This window comes from Phyllopteryx taeniolatus, unplaced genomic scaffold, assembly GCF_024500385.1.
Source record: "Phyllopteryx taeniolatus isolate TA_2022b unplaced genomic scaffold, UOR_Ptae_1.2 contig_26, whole genome shotgun sequence".
Taxonomy (NCBI): Eukaryota; Metazoa; Chordata; class Actinopteri; order Syngnathiformes; family Syngnathidae; genus Phyllopteryx; species Phyllopteryx taeniolatus.
The window spans coordinates 123,636-139,844 of NW_026903184.1; the positions used below are offsets into that span (position 1 = coordinate 123,636).

Here is a 16,209-nt window from a genome sequence, read left to right on the forward strand (position 1 = left end):
TGTGCCTCATTCCCCCCAATTACCACTTGCATTTAACCTCGTGTCTCATTCTTTCTAGTCGCCAGTTCGTTGTACCTTGTCGTCGCGTTCCAGCATTCCTTGTTTCCACGTCACCGACTCACAGTAAGACTAGACCCTGTTCCGATAATCGAACTTGCCTTTTTGCCTCATGTTTTGGATACTGATGCCTTTTCGGATTGCCTGCCTGTGTACCGACCTCTGCCCGTATATTAAACCTCTCTTTTTTTAAACTGTCCATTTGTAGTGGAGTCGTGCATTTTTGGGTCCTGTCCTCTGTTCCGTTCATGACAGAACGAACTGGCCATAAAATGGACCCAGCAGACTCAGACCTGGTGCGCAAAGTCCTTCAAGTGCAGGGTCAACACCTCTCGAAGCAGGATGAGCAGCTTGCTGCCCTCCACCTTCATCTAGAGGGACTGTCAGAGCATCAGGACAATATGATGAGACAGGTGGCCTCACAGTTTGAAGTTCTTATGAAAATGATTCAGAAGAAGGAACCAGTTGGAACAACACCCGATACCGCCACGGTACAAACGTTTCCATGTGAAGCAGTCACCTGCCACCTCCACTGCTGTCTGCCCACAGCTCTCTCGACCGGAGAGGTTCTCTGGAGATTCTGGGAATATTAAGCCGTTCATCACTCAGTGCGAACTCCACTTTGATCTGCAGGCAGCTGCCTTCCCCACCAAGTGGGAAAAAATCGCTTTTGTCATTTCCCACCTGACTGGTCGTGCGGAGTTGTGGGCTACTGCTGAATGGAGCCGCAATTCCCCCACGTCATTCTTGGGCTTCGTTCATAAAGAAGATGGAGCAAATTTTCCAGTATTCCACACCAGATCGTGAGGCAGCTCGCTCCCTTGTCACCTTACAACAAGGCAAGCGCAGTGTGTCAGATCACGCAACTGAGTTTCGCATTCTAGCAGCTAAGAGTAATGTAGACAAGATATTTAATGTTCAAACTGTTAAACTTTATTGTTTTTAGCAAATAATCATTAACTTCATTAATCGTCATTAATTTTATGGCAAAAAGCTGGGACAGGTTCATGTTTACCACTGTGTTACATCACCTTTTCTTTTAACAACATTTAATAAACGTTTGGGAAATGAGGATACTAATTGTTGAAGTTTTTTGTTGGTGGAATTCTTTCCCATTCTTGCTTGATGTACAGCTTCAGCTATTCAACAGTCCAGGGTATCCGTTGTCGTATTTTACGCCTCATAATTAGCCACATATTTTCAATGGGAGACAGGTCTGGACTGCAGGCATGCCAGTCTAGTTCCCGCACTCTTACTACGAAGCCACGCTGTTGTAACATGTGCAGAATGTGGTTTAGCATCGTCTTGCTGAAATAAGCAGGGGCGTCCTTCAAAAAGATGTTGCTTGGATGGCAGCATATGTTTCTCCAAAACCTGTACCTTTCAGCATTAATGGTGCCTTCACAGATGTGTAAGTTACCCATGCCATTGGCACTAACAGAGTCCCATACCATCACAGATGCTGGCTTTTGAACTTTGAGCCCATAACAGTCCGGGTGGTTCTTTTCCTCTTTGGCCCGGAGGACACGAGGTCCACAATTTCCAAAAACAACTTGAAATGTGGACTCGTCGGACCACAGAACACTTTACCACTCTGCATCAGTCCATCTTAGATGAGCTCGGGCCCAGAGAAGCCGGCGGGGTTTCTGGGTGTTGTTGATGAATGGCTTTTGCTTTGCATCGTAGAGTTTCAAGTTGTACTTACGGATGTAGTGGTGAACTGTATTTACTGATATTGGTTTTCTGAAGTGTTCCTGAGCCCATGTGGTGATATCCTTTACACATTGATGTCGGTTTTTGATGCAGTGGCGCCTGAGGGATCGAAGGTCACGGACATTCAATGTTAGTTTTCGGCCTTGCCGCTTACATGCAGTGATTTCTCCAGATTCTCTGAACCTTTTGATGATATTATGGACCGTAGATGATGAAATCCCTAAATTCCTTGCAATTGTACATTGAGGAACATTGTCCTTAAACTGTTCGACTATTTTCTCACACACTTGTTCACAAAGAGGTGAACCTCGCCCCATCTTTGCTTGTGAATGATTGAGCAATTCAGGGAAGCTCCTTTTATACACAATCATGGCACTCACCTGTTCCCAATTAGCCTGTTCACCTGTGGGATGTTCCAAACAGGAGTTGGATGAGCATTCCTCAACGTTCTCAGTCTTTTCTGCCACCTATCCCAGCTTTTTTGGAACGTGTTGCAGCCATAAAATTCTAAGTCACTGATTATTTGCTAACAACAATAATGTTTCTCAGTTTGAACATTAAATATCTTGTCTTTGGAGTGTATTCAATTAAATATAGGTTGAACATGATTTGCGAATCATGATATTCTGTTATCTATTTATGTTTAACACAACGTCCCAGGCGGCACGGTGAATGACTGGTTAGAGCGTCTGCCTCACAGTTCTGAGGACCGAGGTTCAAATCCCGGCCCCGCCTGTGTGAAGTTTGCATGTTTTCTCTGGGAACTCTGGTTTCCTCCCACATCCCAAAAACATACATGGTAGGTTAATTGAAGAGTCTTAATTGCCCATAGGTGTGAATGTGTGTACGAATGGTTGTTTGTTTATGTTTGCCCTGCGATTGACTGGCAACCAAGTTCAGGGTGTACCCCGCCTCCTGCCTGAAGATAGCTCGGATAGGCTCCAGCACTCCCGCGACCCTTATGAGGATAAGCGGCTCAGAAAATGGATGGATGGATGGACAACGTCCCAACTTCATTGGGATTGTATTAAGTATATTTAACGTTTTACCAAAGTTAAATTAAACTTCTTCGAATTAGCTAAATTCCAAATTGCTTTGAGCATGCTTTTTTTTAATCGAGAGGAAGGAGAACAGCATAGAGAGAGTGAAAAAAAGTAAAGAGAGGAGGCAATTTCTTTCGAGATGTTAATTGACAGACAACCTGGGTCTTAAAGAAAGTCAAAGTGAAAGTGGTTTGCATTTTGTTAGGAAGACAAACTACGGACATCCGCAACATATGGTGCTGCAAAACCGTTGCCTCCAAAAGGTAGCAGTACCACAAATTTGTTTCACCAGCTAAAATGACATCAACGAAAAAGTGAAGAATGCCTCAAACTCCGCATGTCCATGTCTCCTCTTATACCCCATAAAACATCAACAGAAATAACACCAAAGCAAATGACCATGGCTTCTTCTTTTGCAAATTTTGTCACAAATCATAAAAAAAACTGGTTAATATAACAAAGAGAGTATTTCATCATTTGTCACATACAATTTGTACAATTTGTGTTTCGTGATTTTTTCATGTACAGGTGCAAATAAAATTGTTGGTACCCCTCCTTTAATAAAAGAAAACCCCAGAGTGGTCACATAAGTAACTAGAATTTGACAAAAGTAATAAATAAAAATGTTATGAAAATTAACCAAATGAAAACCAGACATTGCTTCTGAATTGTGGTTCACAACAGAATTAAAAAAACAACAACTCATGAAACATGCCTAGACAAAAATGACGATGCCGTAAATGAATATTTTGTTGCACAACCTTTTGAGGCAAACACTGCAATCAAACAATTGTAACTTTCAATCAGACTACTGCACCTCTAAGCAGGTATTTTGGCCCACTCTGGAGCAAACTGGTCCAGTTGTCTCAGGTGTGAAGGGTGCTTTCTCCAGATGGCATGTTTCAGCTCCTTCCACAGATGTTCAATGGGATTTAGATCAGGGCTCATAGAAGGCCGCTTCAGAATAGTCCAATGTTTTGCTCTTAGCCATTCTGTATTTAGCTGTGTGTTTTGAGTCATTATCCTGTTGAAAGACCTAAGACCTGCAACTGACACCAAGCTTTCTGACAATGCACATTTCTCTCTAGAATACCTTCATAGTCTTGAGATTTTGATTGTACCTTGCACAGATTCAAGACACCCTGTGAAAGAGAGAGTAAAGCAGCCCCAGAAGATAACAGAGCCTCCTCCATGTTTCACAGTAGGGACACTGTTATTTTCTTGGTTTGCTTCATTTTTGCATCTGTGAACTTAGAGATGATGTGCCTTGCCAAAAAGTTCCAGTTTTGTGTCGTCTGCCCATAGGACATTCTCCCAGAAGCTTTGTGGCTTGTCAACATGCAGTTTAGGAAATTCCAGTCTTGCTTTTTTAGGATTTATTTTCAACAGTGGTGTCCTTCTTGGTTGTATTCCATGAAGTCCACTTTGGATCAAACAATGCGATCGGATGCGGATGGTGCGATCTGACAAAGATGTACCTTGACCTTGGAGTTCACCTTTACTTTCCATCCATCTATTTTCCTACGCTTATCCAAGGTTGGGTCGCGGGGGCACCAGCTTAAGCATGTAAGCCCAGACTTCCCTCTCCCCAGCCACTTCGTCCAGCTCTTCCGGGGGATCACGAGGCGTTTCCCAGGCCAACCAAGAGACGTAATCTCTCCAGCTTCTGGGTTGGACGTGCCCGGAACACCTCACCAGGGAGGTCTCCAGGGGGCATCCTAACCAGATGCCCGAGCTACCTCATCTGGCTCCTCTTGATGCGGAGGAGCAGCGGCTCGACTCTGGGCTCCTCCCGGATGGCCGAGCTTCTCATCCGATTTCGAAGGGAGAGTCCGGACACGCTGGAGGAGGAAACTCATTTCGGCCACTTGTATCCGTGATCGTGTTATTTCAGTCATGATCCACAGCTTGTGACCATAGGTGAGGGTAGGAACGTAGATCGATCGGTAAATCGAAAGCTTCGCCCTTCATCTAAACTCCCTCTTCACCACGACAGACCAATACAGTCCGCATCACTGTAGCACCGATCCGCCTGTCGATCTCCCGCTCCATTGTTTCCTCACTCGTGAACAAGACCCGGAGATACTTGAACTCCTCCACTTGTGGCAGGATATTTGTTAAAATCCATCCATCCATCCATTTTCTGAGCCGCTTCTCCTCACTAGGGTCGCGGGCGTGCTGGAGCCTATCCCAGCTATCATCGGGCAGGAGGCGGGGTACACCCTGAACTAGTTGCCAGCCAATCACAGGGCACATACAAATAAACAACCATTCGCACTCACATTCACACCTACGAGCAATTTAGAGTCTCCAATTCATGCATGTTTTTGGGATGTGGGAGGAAACCGGAGTGTCTGGAGAAAACCCACGGGGAGAACATGCAAACTCCACACAGGCGGGCCGGGGATTAAATCCGGGTCCTCAGAACTGTGAGGCTGACGCTCTAACCAGTCGGCCGCCATGCCGCCATTTGTTAAAATCCATCCATCCATCCATTTTCTGAGCCGCTTCTCCTCACTAGGGTCGCGGGCGTGCTGGAGCCTATCCCAGCTGTCATCGGGCAGGAGGCGGGGTACACCCTGAACTGGTTGCCAGCCAATCGCAGGGCACATACGAACAAACAACCATTCGCACTCACAGTCATGCCTACGGGCAATTTAGAGTCTCCAATTAATGCATGTTTTTGGGATGTGGGAGGAAACCGGAGTACCCGGAGAAAACCCACGCAGGCACGGGGAGAACATGCAAACTCCACACAGGTGGGGCCAGGGATTGAACCCGGGTCCTCAGAACTGTGAGGCTGACGCTCTAACCAGTCGGCAACCGTGCCGCTTTGTTAAAATCATTTAAGTTAATTTGTTTCCTCATGAATGTACATACAACACCCCATATTGACAGAAAAAGAATTTGACATTTTTGATGATTTATTAAAAAAGAAAAACTGAAATATCACACAACCATAAGTATTCAGACCCTTTGCTGTGACACTCATATTTAACTCGGGTGCTGTCCATTTCTTCTGATCATCCTTAAGCTGGTTCTACACCTTCATTGGAGTCCAGCTGTGTTTGATTATACTGATTGGACTTAATTAGGAAAGCTCACAGTACATGTCAGAGCAAATGAGAATCATAAGGTCAAAGGAACTGCCTGAAGAGCTCAGAGACAGAATTGTGGAAAGGCACAGATCTGGCCAAGGTTACAAAAAAAATTCTGCTGCACTTAAGGTTCCTAAGAGCAGAGTGGCCTCCATAATCCTGAAATGGAAGACGTTTTGGACGATCAGAACCCTTCCTAGAGCTGGCCAAACTGACCAATTGGGGGAGAAGAGCATTGGTGAGAGAGGTAAAGAAGACCCCAAAGATCACTGTGGCTGAGCTCCAGAGATGTAGTCGGGAGATGGGCGAAAGTGTTAGAAAGTCAACATCATTGCAGCCCTCCACCAGTCGGGGCTTTATGGCAGAGTAGCTCAACGGAAGCCTCTCCTCAATGCAAGACAAATGAAAGCCCGCATGAAGTTTGCTAAAAAAAAACACCTGAAGGACTCCAAGATGGTGAGTAATAAGATCATCTGGTCTGATGAGACCAAGATAAAAATTGTTGGCCTTAATTCTAAGTGGCATGTGTGGAGAAAACCAGGCACTGCTCATCACCTGTCCAATACAGTCCCAACAGTGAAGCATGGTGGTGGCAGCACCATGTTGTGGGTGTGTTTTTCAGCTGCAGGGACAGGGAGACTGGTTGCAATCGAAGAAAAGATGAATGCGGTCAAGTACAGTGATATATTAAATAGTGGAAGACGTTACGTAAGAGATGTCAATGAAAAACATTTGTTTCCAAAATATCTTGGCATGCTGCAACATTCAGGGTTCCTTTCACTGAAGCTCAGGGGCTAATATTGTGGACATTTCCAACTTTGCGGGAACAGTTTGGAGATGGTCCCTTCCTGTTCAAACATGTCTGTTCATCAGTGCACATATCAAGGTTCATAAAGACACAGATGAGAGAATTTGGTCTGGATGAATTTGACTGGCCTGCACAATCCTGACCTCAGCCCTATAGAACACTTTTGGATGAATTATAGTAGCGCGTGACACCCAGGCCTTCTCGTCCAACATCAATGTGTAACCTCACAAATGTATTCCTGGGAAAATGGTCATAAATTCCCATAAACTCACTCGTAAACCTTGTTGAAAACCTTCCCACAAGAGTTTAAGATGTTATAGCTGCAAAGGGTGGACCGATGTTAAATTAAACCCTATGGATTAAGAATGGAGTCACTGATGTAGTGGTACACTTGCCTGACTTTGATGCGGGCAGCGTGGGTTCAGTTCCCACTCAGTGATGGTGTGAATGTGAGTGCAACTGGTTTCCCGTGTCTATATGTGCCCTGCGACTGAATGGCAACCAGTTCAGGGTGTAGTCCACCTATCGCCCAAAGTCAGCTGTGATAGGCTCCAGCGCCCCGCGACCCTGAACACCATAAGTGGTGTTGAGAATGGATGGATGGATGAAGAATGAGATATCACAAATTCATGTGAGTCAAGGCAGTTGAGCGAATACATTTGGCAATATAGTGTGTGTGTGTGTGTGTATATATATATAAATGTATATGTATATATATATATATGTGTATATATATATATGTATATGTATGTATATATATATATGTATATGTATGTATATATGTATGTATATATATGTATGTATATATATATATATGTATGTATGTATATATATATATATATATATATATATGTATGTATATATATATATATATATGTATGTATATATATATATATATATATATATATATGTATGTATATATATATATATATATATATGTATGTATATATATGTATGTATGTATATATATATATATATATATATGTATATATATATATGTATGTATGTATATATATATATATATATATATGTATATATACATGGTGAGAGAGGTAAAGAAGAACCCAAAGATCACTGTGGCTGAGCTCCAGAGATGCAGTCGGGAGATGGGATGAAGTTCTAGAAAGTCCACCATCACTGCAGCCCTCCACCAGTCGGGGCTTTACGGCATAGTGGCCCGACGGAAGCCTCTCCTCATTGCAAGACACATGAAAGCCCGCATGGACTTTGCTAAAAATCACCTGAAGGACTCCAAAATGGTGAGAAATAAGATTCTATGGTCTGATGAGACCAAGATAGAACTTTTACCCCTTAATTCTAAGCGGTATGTGTGGAGAAAACCAGGCACTGCTCATCACCTGTCCAATACAGTCCCAACAGTGAAGCATGGTGGTGGCAGCATCATGCTGTAGGGGTGTTTTTCAGCTGCAGGGACAGGATGACTGGTTACAATCATAGGAAAGATGAATGCGGCCAAGTACAGGGATATCCTGGACGAAAACCTTTTCCATGTGCTCAGGACCTCAGACTGGGCCGAAGGTTCACAACAAGACAATAACCCTAAGCAGACAGCTAAAATAACGAAAGAGTGGCTTCAGAACAACTACGTGACTGTTCTTGAAAGGCCCAGCCAGTGCCCTGACTTAAACCCAATTGAGCATCTCTGGAGAGTCCTGAAAATGGCTGTCACCAACGTTCACCATCCAACCTGACAGAACTGGAGAGGATCTGCAAGGAGGAATGCAGAGGATCCCCAAATCCAGGTGTGAAAAACTTGTTGCATCATTCCCAAAAAGACTCATGGCTATATTACCTCAAAAGGGTGCTTCTACTAAATACTGAGCAAAGGGTCTGAATAGTTACGGCTGTGTGATATTTCAGTTTTTCTTTTGTAATAGATCTGCAAAAATTTCAACAATTCCGTGTTTTTCTTTCAATATGTGTACATTAATGAGGGAAAAAAATTAACATTTTAGCAATTGGCTGCAATGTAACAAAGACTAAAATATATAATGGAGTCTGAATACTTTCCGCACCCACTGTAAATGCCGTGTAATTACCCGCCGATAGCCCACACCAGCAGCTTAAGCAGGGAAGGGAAGATTTTCCTCTCCCCAGCCACTTCATCCAGCTCTTCTGGGGGGATCCTGAGGCGTTCCCAGGTCAGCTGGGAGACGTAGTCCCTCTCCAGCGTGTCTTGGGTCGTTCCCAGAGCCTCCTCCCGGTGGGAAGTGCCCAGAACATTTCTAGGTGGTGTCTAGGGGGCATCCTAACCAGATGCCCGTGCTACCTCATCTGGCTCCTATGGATATGGCGGAGCAGCAGCTCGACTCTGAGCCCCTCCCGGAAGACCGAACTTCTCCCCCTATCTAGAAGTGAAAGCCCGGACACCCTGCAGAGGAAACTCAGTTCGGCCACTTTTATTGCCTATCTTGTTTTTCGATCACGACCCACAGCTCATGCCCCGAGCATTTGATGTGGAGGAATCACTCAAAGCAGATCGATCGGTACGCAAAACATTATTTGAAGAAGAACTGAATGTAATGTGGGCTGCAAATGTTGTTACAGTGTTTGTAAACAATGCAGTACTGTTCAGTGTTTTTTGTAAAAGACATACAATAAAAGTTTTTGAACTGCTGACAACACACACAGCCTTCCTGCAGAACAGAAGCAGAGAGGGCAGGGATGTGGGGGTTGAGCGAGCGCAGGGAGAGCAATAGAGGGAGCGAGGGAGGGGGAGAGAGAGAGAGAGAGAGAGAGAGAGAGAGAGAGAGAGAGATGGAGAAATATGTCTAGAGATAGTTTTTGAGATAAGAGCATGGTCATGGAATGAATTAAATTCATTGTGTGTGTCTGCCTCACAGGTCTGAGGACCCGGTTCAAATCCGGCCTCGCCTGTGTGGGGTTTGTGTATTGTCCCCGTGCCTGCGTGAGTTTTTTCCGGGTACTCCGGTTTCCTTCCACATTCCAAAAACATGCATAGTAGGTTAACTGAAGATTCTAAATTGCCCGTAGGTGTGAATGTGAGTGCGAATGGTTGTTTGTTCATATGTGTCCTACGATTGGCTGGCAACTAGTTCAGGGTGTACCCCGCCTCTCGCCCAGTCACCTGGGATAGGCTCCAGCCCGCACGCGATCCTAGTGAGCATAAGCGGTACGGAAAATGGATGAATATATATATATATATATGAAAAATTAAGTCTCTACATTTCATTGATGTTCCCGTTAATTTAGTGCTATTCTTCACATTCATTTTGCATTTGTTATGCAGAAGGTGAAGCTTGTCTTGTACCTGATAGCATTCTGGGTGATGGGACTAGGTGGGATGTCATTTCCTCCCGAGGAAACGATGTTGGTGAGGGTGACTACTTTGTCGTCAGAATGTCTACCTCGCTCCTTCCTGCTGATGGTCCAACTTGTCTCTGGAGTCCACTCCTGCATGTGCACACATGCAGATTAAATCATTTTTTTTTACATTTATAATGCATTAAAATAAATCTCTTTTGTTAAACCTGGTCTAAAAGTGATTGTCTGACTGTCAGACTGGTCAAATGCGCTTCTACATTAACTAGATATTTTGTGAGTCTGTCTTTAGTTTGCCCCTCCTGGAGCCGTCACCTTATCGTAGTGGAGGGGTTTGTGTGTCCCAATGATCCTAGGAGCTAAGTTGTCTGGGGCTTCACGCCCCTGGTAGGGTCACCCCTGGCAAATAGGAAAACAAATAAAGTTACTACACCTCTCATTTTACCAGATGGCGGTGTTTTTCTTTCTAATATGTTTTTACTTAAGATAAGGGCCCCTCAGTTTAGGGCAGTCCGGCATACATTAGGTTACCACCGGCATGTTACTGAACTAGTTTAAGCAGCGGCATAAGAATATGTCATCATGAGGCACAAGGCATACTCAGTTACTATTCTCATTGGATTGTTATATATTTACACCCTAAAAACAAAAACAAAAACAAAAACAAACAAAAAAAATTATACAAATATTTACTGGACAGTAACTACCAATTATTATTTTTATTATTATTATTATTTTAAATGAATGACTTTATTACTGTGATAGCACAGGTTAATGGTAAAACTACAGCACCTTCCAACTTAGATACAAATTTGGGTTGCACCCATAGGAACGTAGTTCTGTCATGAACCAATGATCCCTTGTACCATTGTTTTTGAGTAATTTCGTTAATCTGTGTCTGATTTATTTTTTAAGCTCCGTACAATGTCCTGAGGCATGTCCTCAAAAACTAATGTATCATTCAAACAGTCGTTCATCACGACTGTTTTACACCAATTTTTCCAAATTGGCCTTTGGGGGATAATTTATCCTGCTTTGCAAATTCCGTTTGGCCACGAGACGTAAAACATGACATGACCATGAGAATACATACAAGCAATTCTGTTAACCTACTGTACATTGCTGTCAAACAGAGTTTGTTTGTTTGTTTTTATAAATTACACATGATTTTTGTTGTCTGAGCTATGTGCATCTGCAAATGTTAGGTCTGCTTATTGTCTATGATTTGTCAAGTTCTTCTGCAAACATAAAATAGAAGAGCGGTTTCCAATTATTTCCTTAGGCTTATGACTCAGCATGATAAGGTAAACCATGTTAAAAAAAAAAAGGAACTGTCGAACAGACGAAGTAATTGAATGTGACATTTTAGGATAGTGATAAATCAATAGTCAAGAGGATATTTGTTATTTCAGTCTTTCAGTTTCAATCCTTGACTGGATGAGCCTGCAATTTTCTTTTGTTTTATCTTCAAAATTAGTTTATTTGGGCTGCAGTTTGTAAATATTTGTGCCTTAACAAGACTAGTCCAAAATCAGTAATTAGTTCAGTAGCTTTCTATTGAAAATATGAGGAAAAACTGTGTGTGCGTGCATGTAAGTGTACACCAACATTCCACTGACCCACTCAGGACTCAGTAACACAACAGGGCTTTCACAGAAAGCCTATTTAAGATTCAGTTTGTCTGAAGCAAACACACAAACTACTACTGACTTGCCAGTACAAATAAAAAGGTCAAAGACGAATGAATAAGTGTTTTGAAAAAAAACATGAGCTTGCCAAATTATTTATTTCACAATTTTGTTGACTGGATGTTAATATTGTTGACATTTTCTTCGCATGCCTATGCAAGTGGCGCATTTTGTGCGTCCTCACCTCATACTGTGGCCAGTTCATGGTCATGCCTGGTCCATGGGTGTTTCTCCACCATCGAAGATCTTCTGTCTCATTAGTTGCTCGGATGGTCTGACCCAGGTCCCTGTACAGCTCTCGGAAACTGTCAGATAGGGTGACAGGTTAATACTCATATTTACACAGTCAACACCCTTTATAGATGATTTTTAATGATGTACTGGATCATCAGTGCATTTTGGCTGGTCTGACTTAATCCTTTTGCTAATTTCCATTCAACGAAAAGGTACTTTAAGTCGCAACCAAGACACGTTTATGTACTGAGCTTATGGCACTTTTGTTAGCAGTTATTGCAAGAAAGAGTTTAGTGTGGAGTCTCAGAAAGAGAGAATGCTAACATTGGCAACTGCTGCAGCTTGACATCCACAGCACGTAGAGTTTTCTGGCAAAGTTGTAACTGAACCGCTGTTTGTAAGTAAACCTATAACTGAGGAAACAAGGCCACTGTAATGCCAACTTAAAATCCTGTGGCAACAAAGAATATCTCCTGTACATCTGAACCTTAGAAATGACTTATTTTTGGTCTCATGGGGGCAACAGGCAGCAAGGTCAATCCTCTTAGTAAACACGCTGCTGCTGCAGCTGCTTACATGCAAAAGGCTGAAGATATTCTGTCCATCCATCAATTTTCTGTACCGCTTGATGAGAACATTAACTGAGTATGCCTTGTGCCTCATGAGGACATATTCTTATGCCGCTGCTTAAACTAGTTCAGTAACATGTCGGTGCTAACCTAATGTATGCCGGGCTCCTTATATTAAGTAAAAACATATTAGAAAGAAAAACACTGCCATCTGGTAAAATGAGAGGTGTAGTAACTTTATTTTTTTTCTTTTACGGAAATTTATATGAAATTGCTTTCAATGGGGTAAATTTGAACAGCATCAAACTAAAGACAGCCATCCGTCCATTCATCCATTTTCTTCTGCTTATAGGTCGGGTCACGGGGGCAGTAGCTTTAGCGGGGAAGCCCAGACTTCCCTCTCCCCAGCCACTTCATCCAGCTCTTCCGGGGGGATCCCGAGGCGTTCCCAGGCCAGCCGGTAGACATAGTCTCTCCAGCGTTTCCTGGGGTCGTCCCCGGGGTCTCCTCCCGGTGAGACTTGCCCGGAACACCTAACCAGGGAGGCGTCCGGGAGGCATCCCAAACAGATGCCCAAGCCAGCTCATCTGGCTCCTCTTGATGCGGAGGAGCAGCGGCTCGACTCTGAGCCCCTCCCGGAAGACCGAGCTTCTCACCCCATCTCTAAGGGAAAGCCCCGACACCCTGCGGAGGAAACTCATTTCGGCCACTTTTATTCGCTCTCTTGTTCTTTTGGTCACGACCCACACCTCGTGACCATAGGTGAGAGTAGGAACGTAGATCAACCGGTAAATTCGGGAGCTTTGCCTTTTGGCTCAGCTCCTTCTTCACCACGACAGACCAATACAGAGTCCGCACTGATCCACCTGTAGATCCTCCGCTCCATTCTTCCTTCACTTGTGAACAAGGCCCAGAGATACTTGAACTCCTCCACCTGGGGAAGGATCTCCTCCCTAACCTGGAGAGGGCACTCCACCCGTTTCTGACTGCGGATCATGGCCTCAGAGTTGGAGGTGCTGATTTTCATCTCAGCCGCTTCATACACTGCTGCGAACCGTTCCAGCGAGAGTTGGAGATCACGGCTTGATGAAGCCATCAGAATCACATCAGCAGCGACGTTTTACTTATGTCATCAAACCGGACCCCCTCAACAAATTCTGTCCATAAAGGTAATAAACAGAATTGGTGACAAAGGGCAGCCTTGGCGGAGCCCAACTCTCACTGGAAAGGAATCCAACTTACTGACGGCAATGCGGACCTTACTCTGACATCGTTTGTACAAGGACCGAACAGCCTGTATCATGGAGTCCGGTACTCCAAATTCCCAGAGCACCCTCCACAGGACTCCCCAAGTGAGACAGTCGGAAGCCTTCTCCAAGTCCACAAAACACATGTAGACTGGTTGGGCGAACTCCCATGCACCCTTGAGGACCCTGCTGATGGTGTAGAGCTGCTCCACTGTTCCACGGCCAGGACGAAAACCACACTGCTCCTCCTGAATATCAGATTCGACTTCTTGACGGACTCTCCTCTCCAGAAGCCCTGAATAGACCTTAACAGGGAGACTCAGGAGTGTGACCCCCATAGAGTTAGAACACACACTCCGGTCCCCCTTCTTAAAAAGGGGGACCACCACCCCAGTCTGCCAATCCAGAGGCACTGTCCCCGAATGTCCATGCGATGTTGCAGAGGCATGTCAACCAGGGGAGCCCCAGAAATCCAGACCCTTTAGAAACTCAGGCTGGGCTCTTATCCAGACCCTGTAGCCCTTCCACCGAGGAGCTTTTTAACCACCTCGGTGACCTCAACCCAAGAGAAAGAAGAACCCTCCTCAGAGTCCACAGACTCTGCTTCCTCATGCGAAGGCGTGTCGGTGGAATTGAGGAGGTCTTCCAAGTATTCGGCCAACCGACTCACAACATCCCGAGTTGAGGTCAGCAGCGCACTGTCCCAACTATACACAGTGTTGACAGTGCACTGCTTCCCCCTCCTGAAACGCCGGATGGTGGACCAGAATTTCCTCAAAGCCCTCCAGAAGTCGTTCTCCATGGCCTCCCCGAACTCCCAGGAAGTCAAGACATAAATCTGAAGATAATATTATTCAGCCAACAATTCAATTTTGTGGCACTTCAAACCTGGTTGAAGACGTTTGAAACCACTTAGTTTAATGACAATTTGTGACAGCAGAAGCCAAAGTGGTCCAACAGGAACTGGGGTCACAGAAAGAGGACAAGGGTCTTTCATTAGTTTTCTTCACTACACAGTGATCTCAACTCACACACACATAACTCTCCACAGCCACCAAACCAACTTTGATTTGACCCAAACATGAAAAAGCAAGGCACGGTGGTCGACTGGTTAGAGCGCCTGGCTCACAGTTCTGAGGACCGGGGTTCATTCCCCGGCCCCGCCTGTGTGGAGTTTGCATGTTCTCCCCGTGCCTGCACTCCGGTTTCCTCCCACATCCCCAAAACATGCATGGTAGGTTAATTGAAGTCTCTAAATTGCCCTTAGGTGTGAATGAACCCCGCCTCCTGCCCAATGATAGCTGGAATGGGCTCCAGCACTCCCGCGACCCTTGTGAGGATAAGCAGCTGGATGGATGGAAAAATCAAGTATGACAATAACAGACATCTTATTGTAGCTGTGTTCGGAATTTAAATAAAAACAACAACAACATCGAATGCTAAATAGTACGATTTTCCAGACTTCTAAATAATTTATTTAGTTTAAAAAGTCCTTGCAAAATTGTTGAAAAGTCCAGAAGATTACTGGTCAGGGAGTTCAAGAGGCTAAACATAACTTTAAAGGAGCTGCAGGAAAGAGAAGGCAATCAAAATAACATCAATCTCTCATGTTGATATTAAATTTAGGACAGCCACCACTACTGTTTAATGAGACTAACTATACCCCCAATTCCAATGAAGTTGGGACGTTGTGTTAAACATAAATAAAAACAGAATACAATGATTTGAAAATCATGTTGAACCTAAATTTAATTGAATACACTACAAAGACAAGATATTTAATGTTCAAACTGATAAACATTATTGTTTTTAGCAAATAATCATTAACTTAGAATTTTATGGCTGCAACACGTTCCAAAAAAGCTGGGACAGGGTCATGTTTACCACATCACCTTTTCTTTTAACAACATTCAATAACGTTTGGGAACTGAGGACACTAATTGTTGAAGCTTTGTAGGTGGAATTCGTTCCCATTCTTGCTTGATGTTCAACAGTCCGGGGTCTCCGTTTTTTACGCTTCATAATGCGCCGCACATTTTCAATGGGAGACAGGTCTGGACTGCAGGCAGGCCAGTCTAGTACCCGCACTCTTTTACGACGAAGGCACGCTGTTGTAACAGATGCAGAATGTGGTTTGGCACTGTCTTGCTGAAATACGCCGGGGCGTCCATGAAAAAGATGTTGCTTGGATGGCAGCATATGTTTCTCCAAAACCTGTATGTACCTTTCAGCATTAATGGTGCCTTCACAGATGTGCAAGTTACCCATGCTATTGGAACTAACACAGCCCCATACCATCACAGATCCTGGCTTTTGAACTTCGTGTCCTTAACAGTCCGGATGGTTCTTTTCCTCTTTGGCCCGGAGGACATGATGTCCACAATTTCCAAAAACAACTTGAAATGTGGACTCGTCTGCCCACAGAACACTTTTCCACTTTTCATCCATC

The 16,209-nt window shown here is 44.1% G+C and overlaps 1 protein-coding gene across 11 annotated transcripts in view; it reads right to left on the bottom strand.

Moving 5' to 3' along the window:
- Positions 1–16,209, bottom strand: part of pacsin3 (protein kinase C and casein kinase substrate in neurons 3) — a 102,804-nt gene that overhangs the window by 20,122 nt on the left and 66,473 nt on the right. For all 11 annotated transcript variants that reach the window (XM_061765139.1, XM_061765138.1, XM_061765140.1 and 8 more), the window contains 2 exons: positions 11,895–12,015; positions 10,012–10,154 (listed from right to left, as the gene is read on the bottom strand). In XM_061765139.1, the coding sequence (XP_061621123.1) occupies positions 10,012–10,154; positions 11,895–12,015 (264 nt within the window). The remainder of the gene's footprint in view (positions 1–10,011; positions 10,155–11,894; positions 12,016–16,209) is intronic.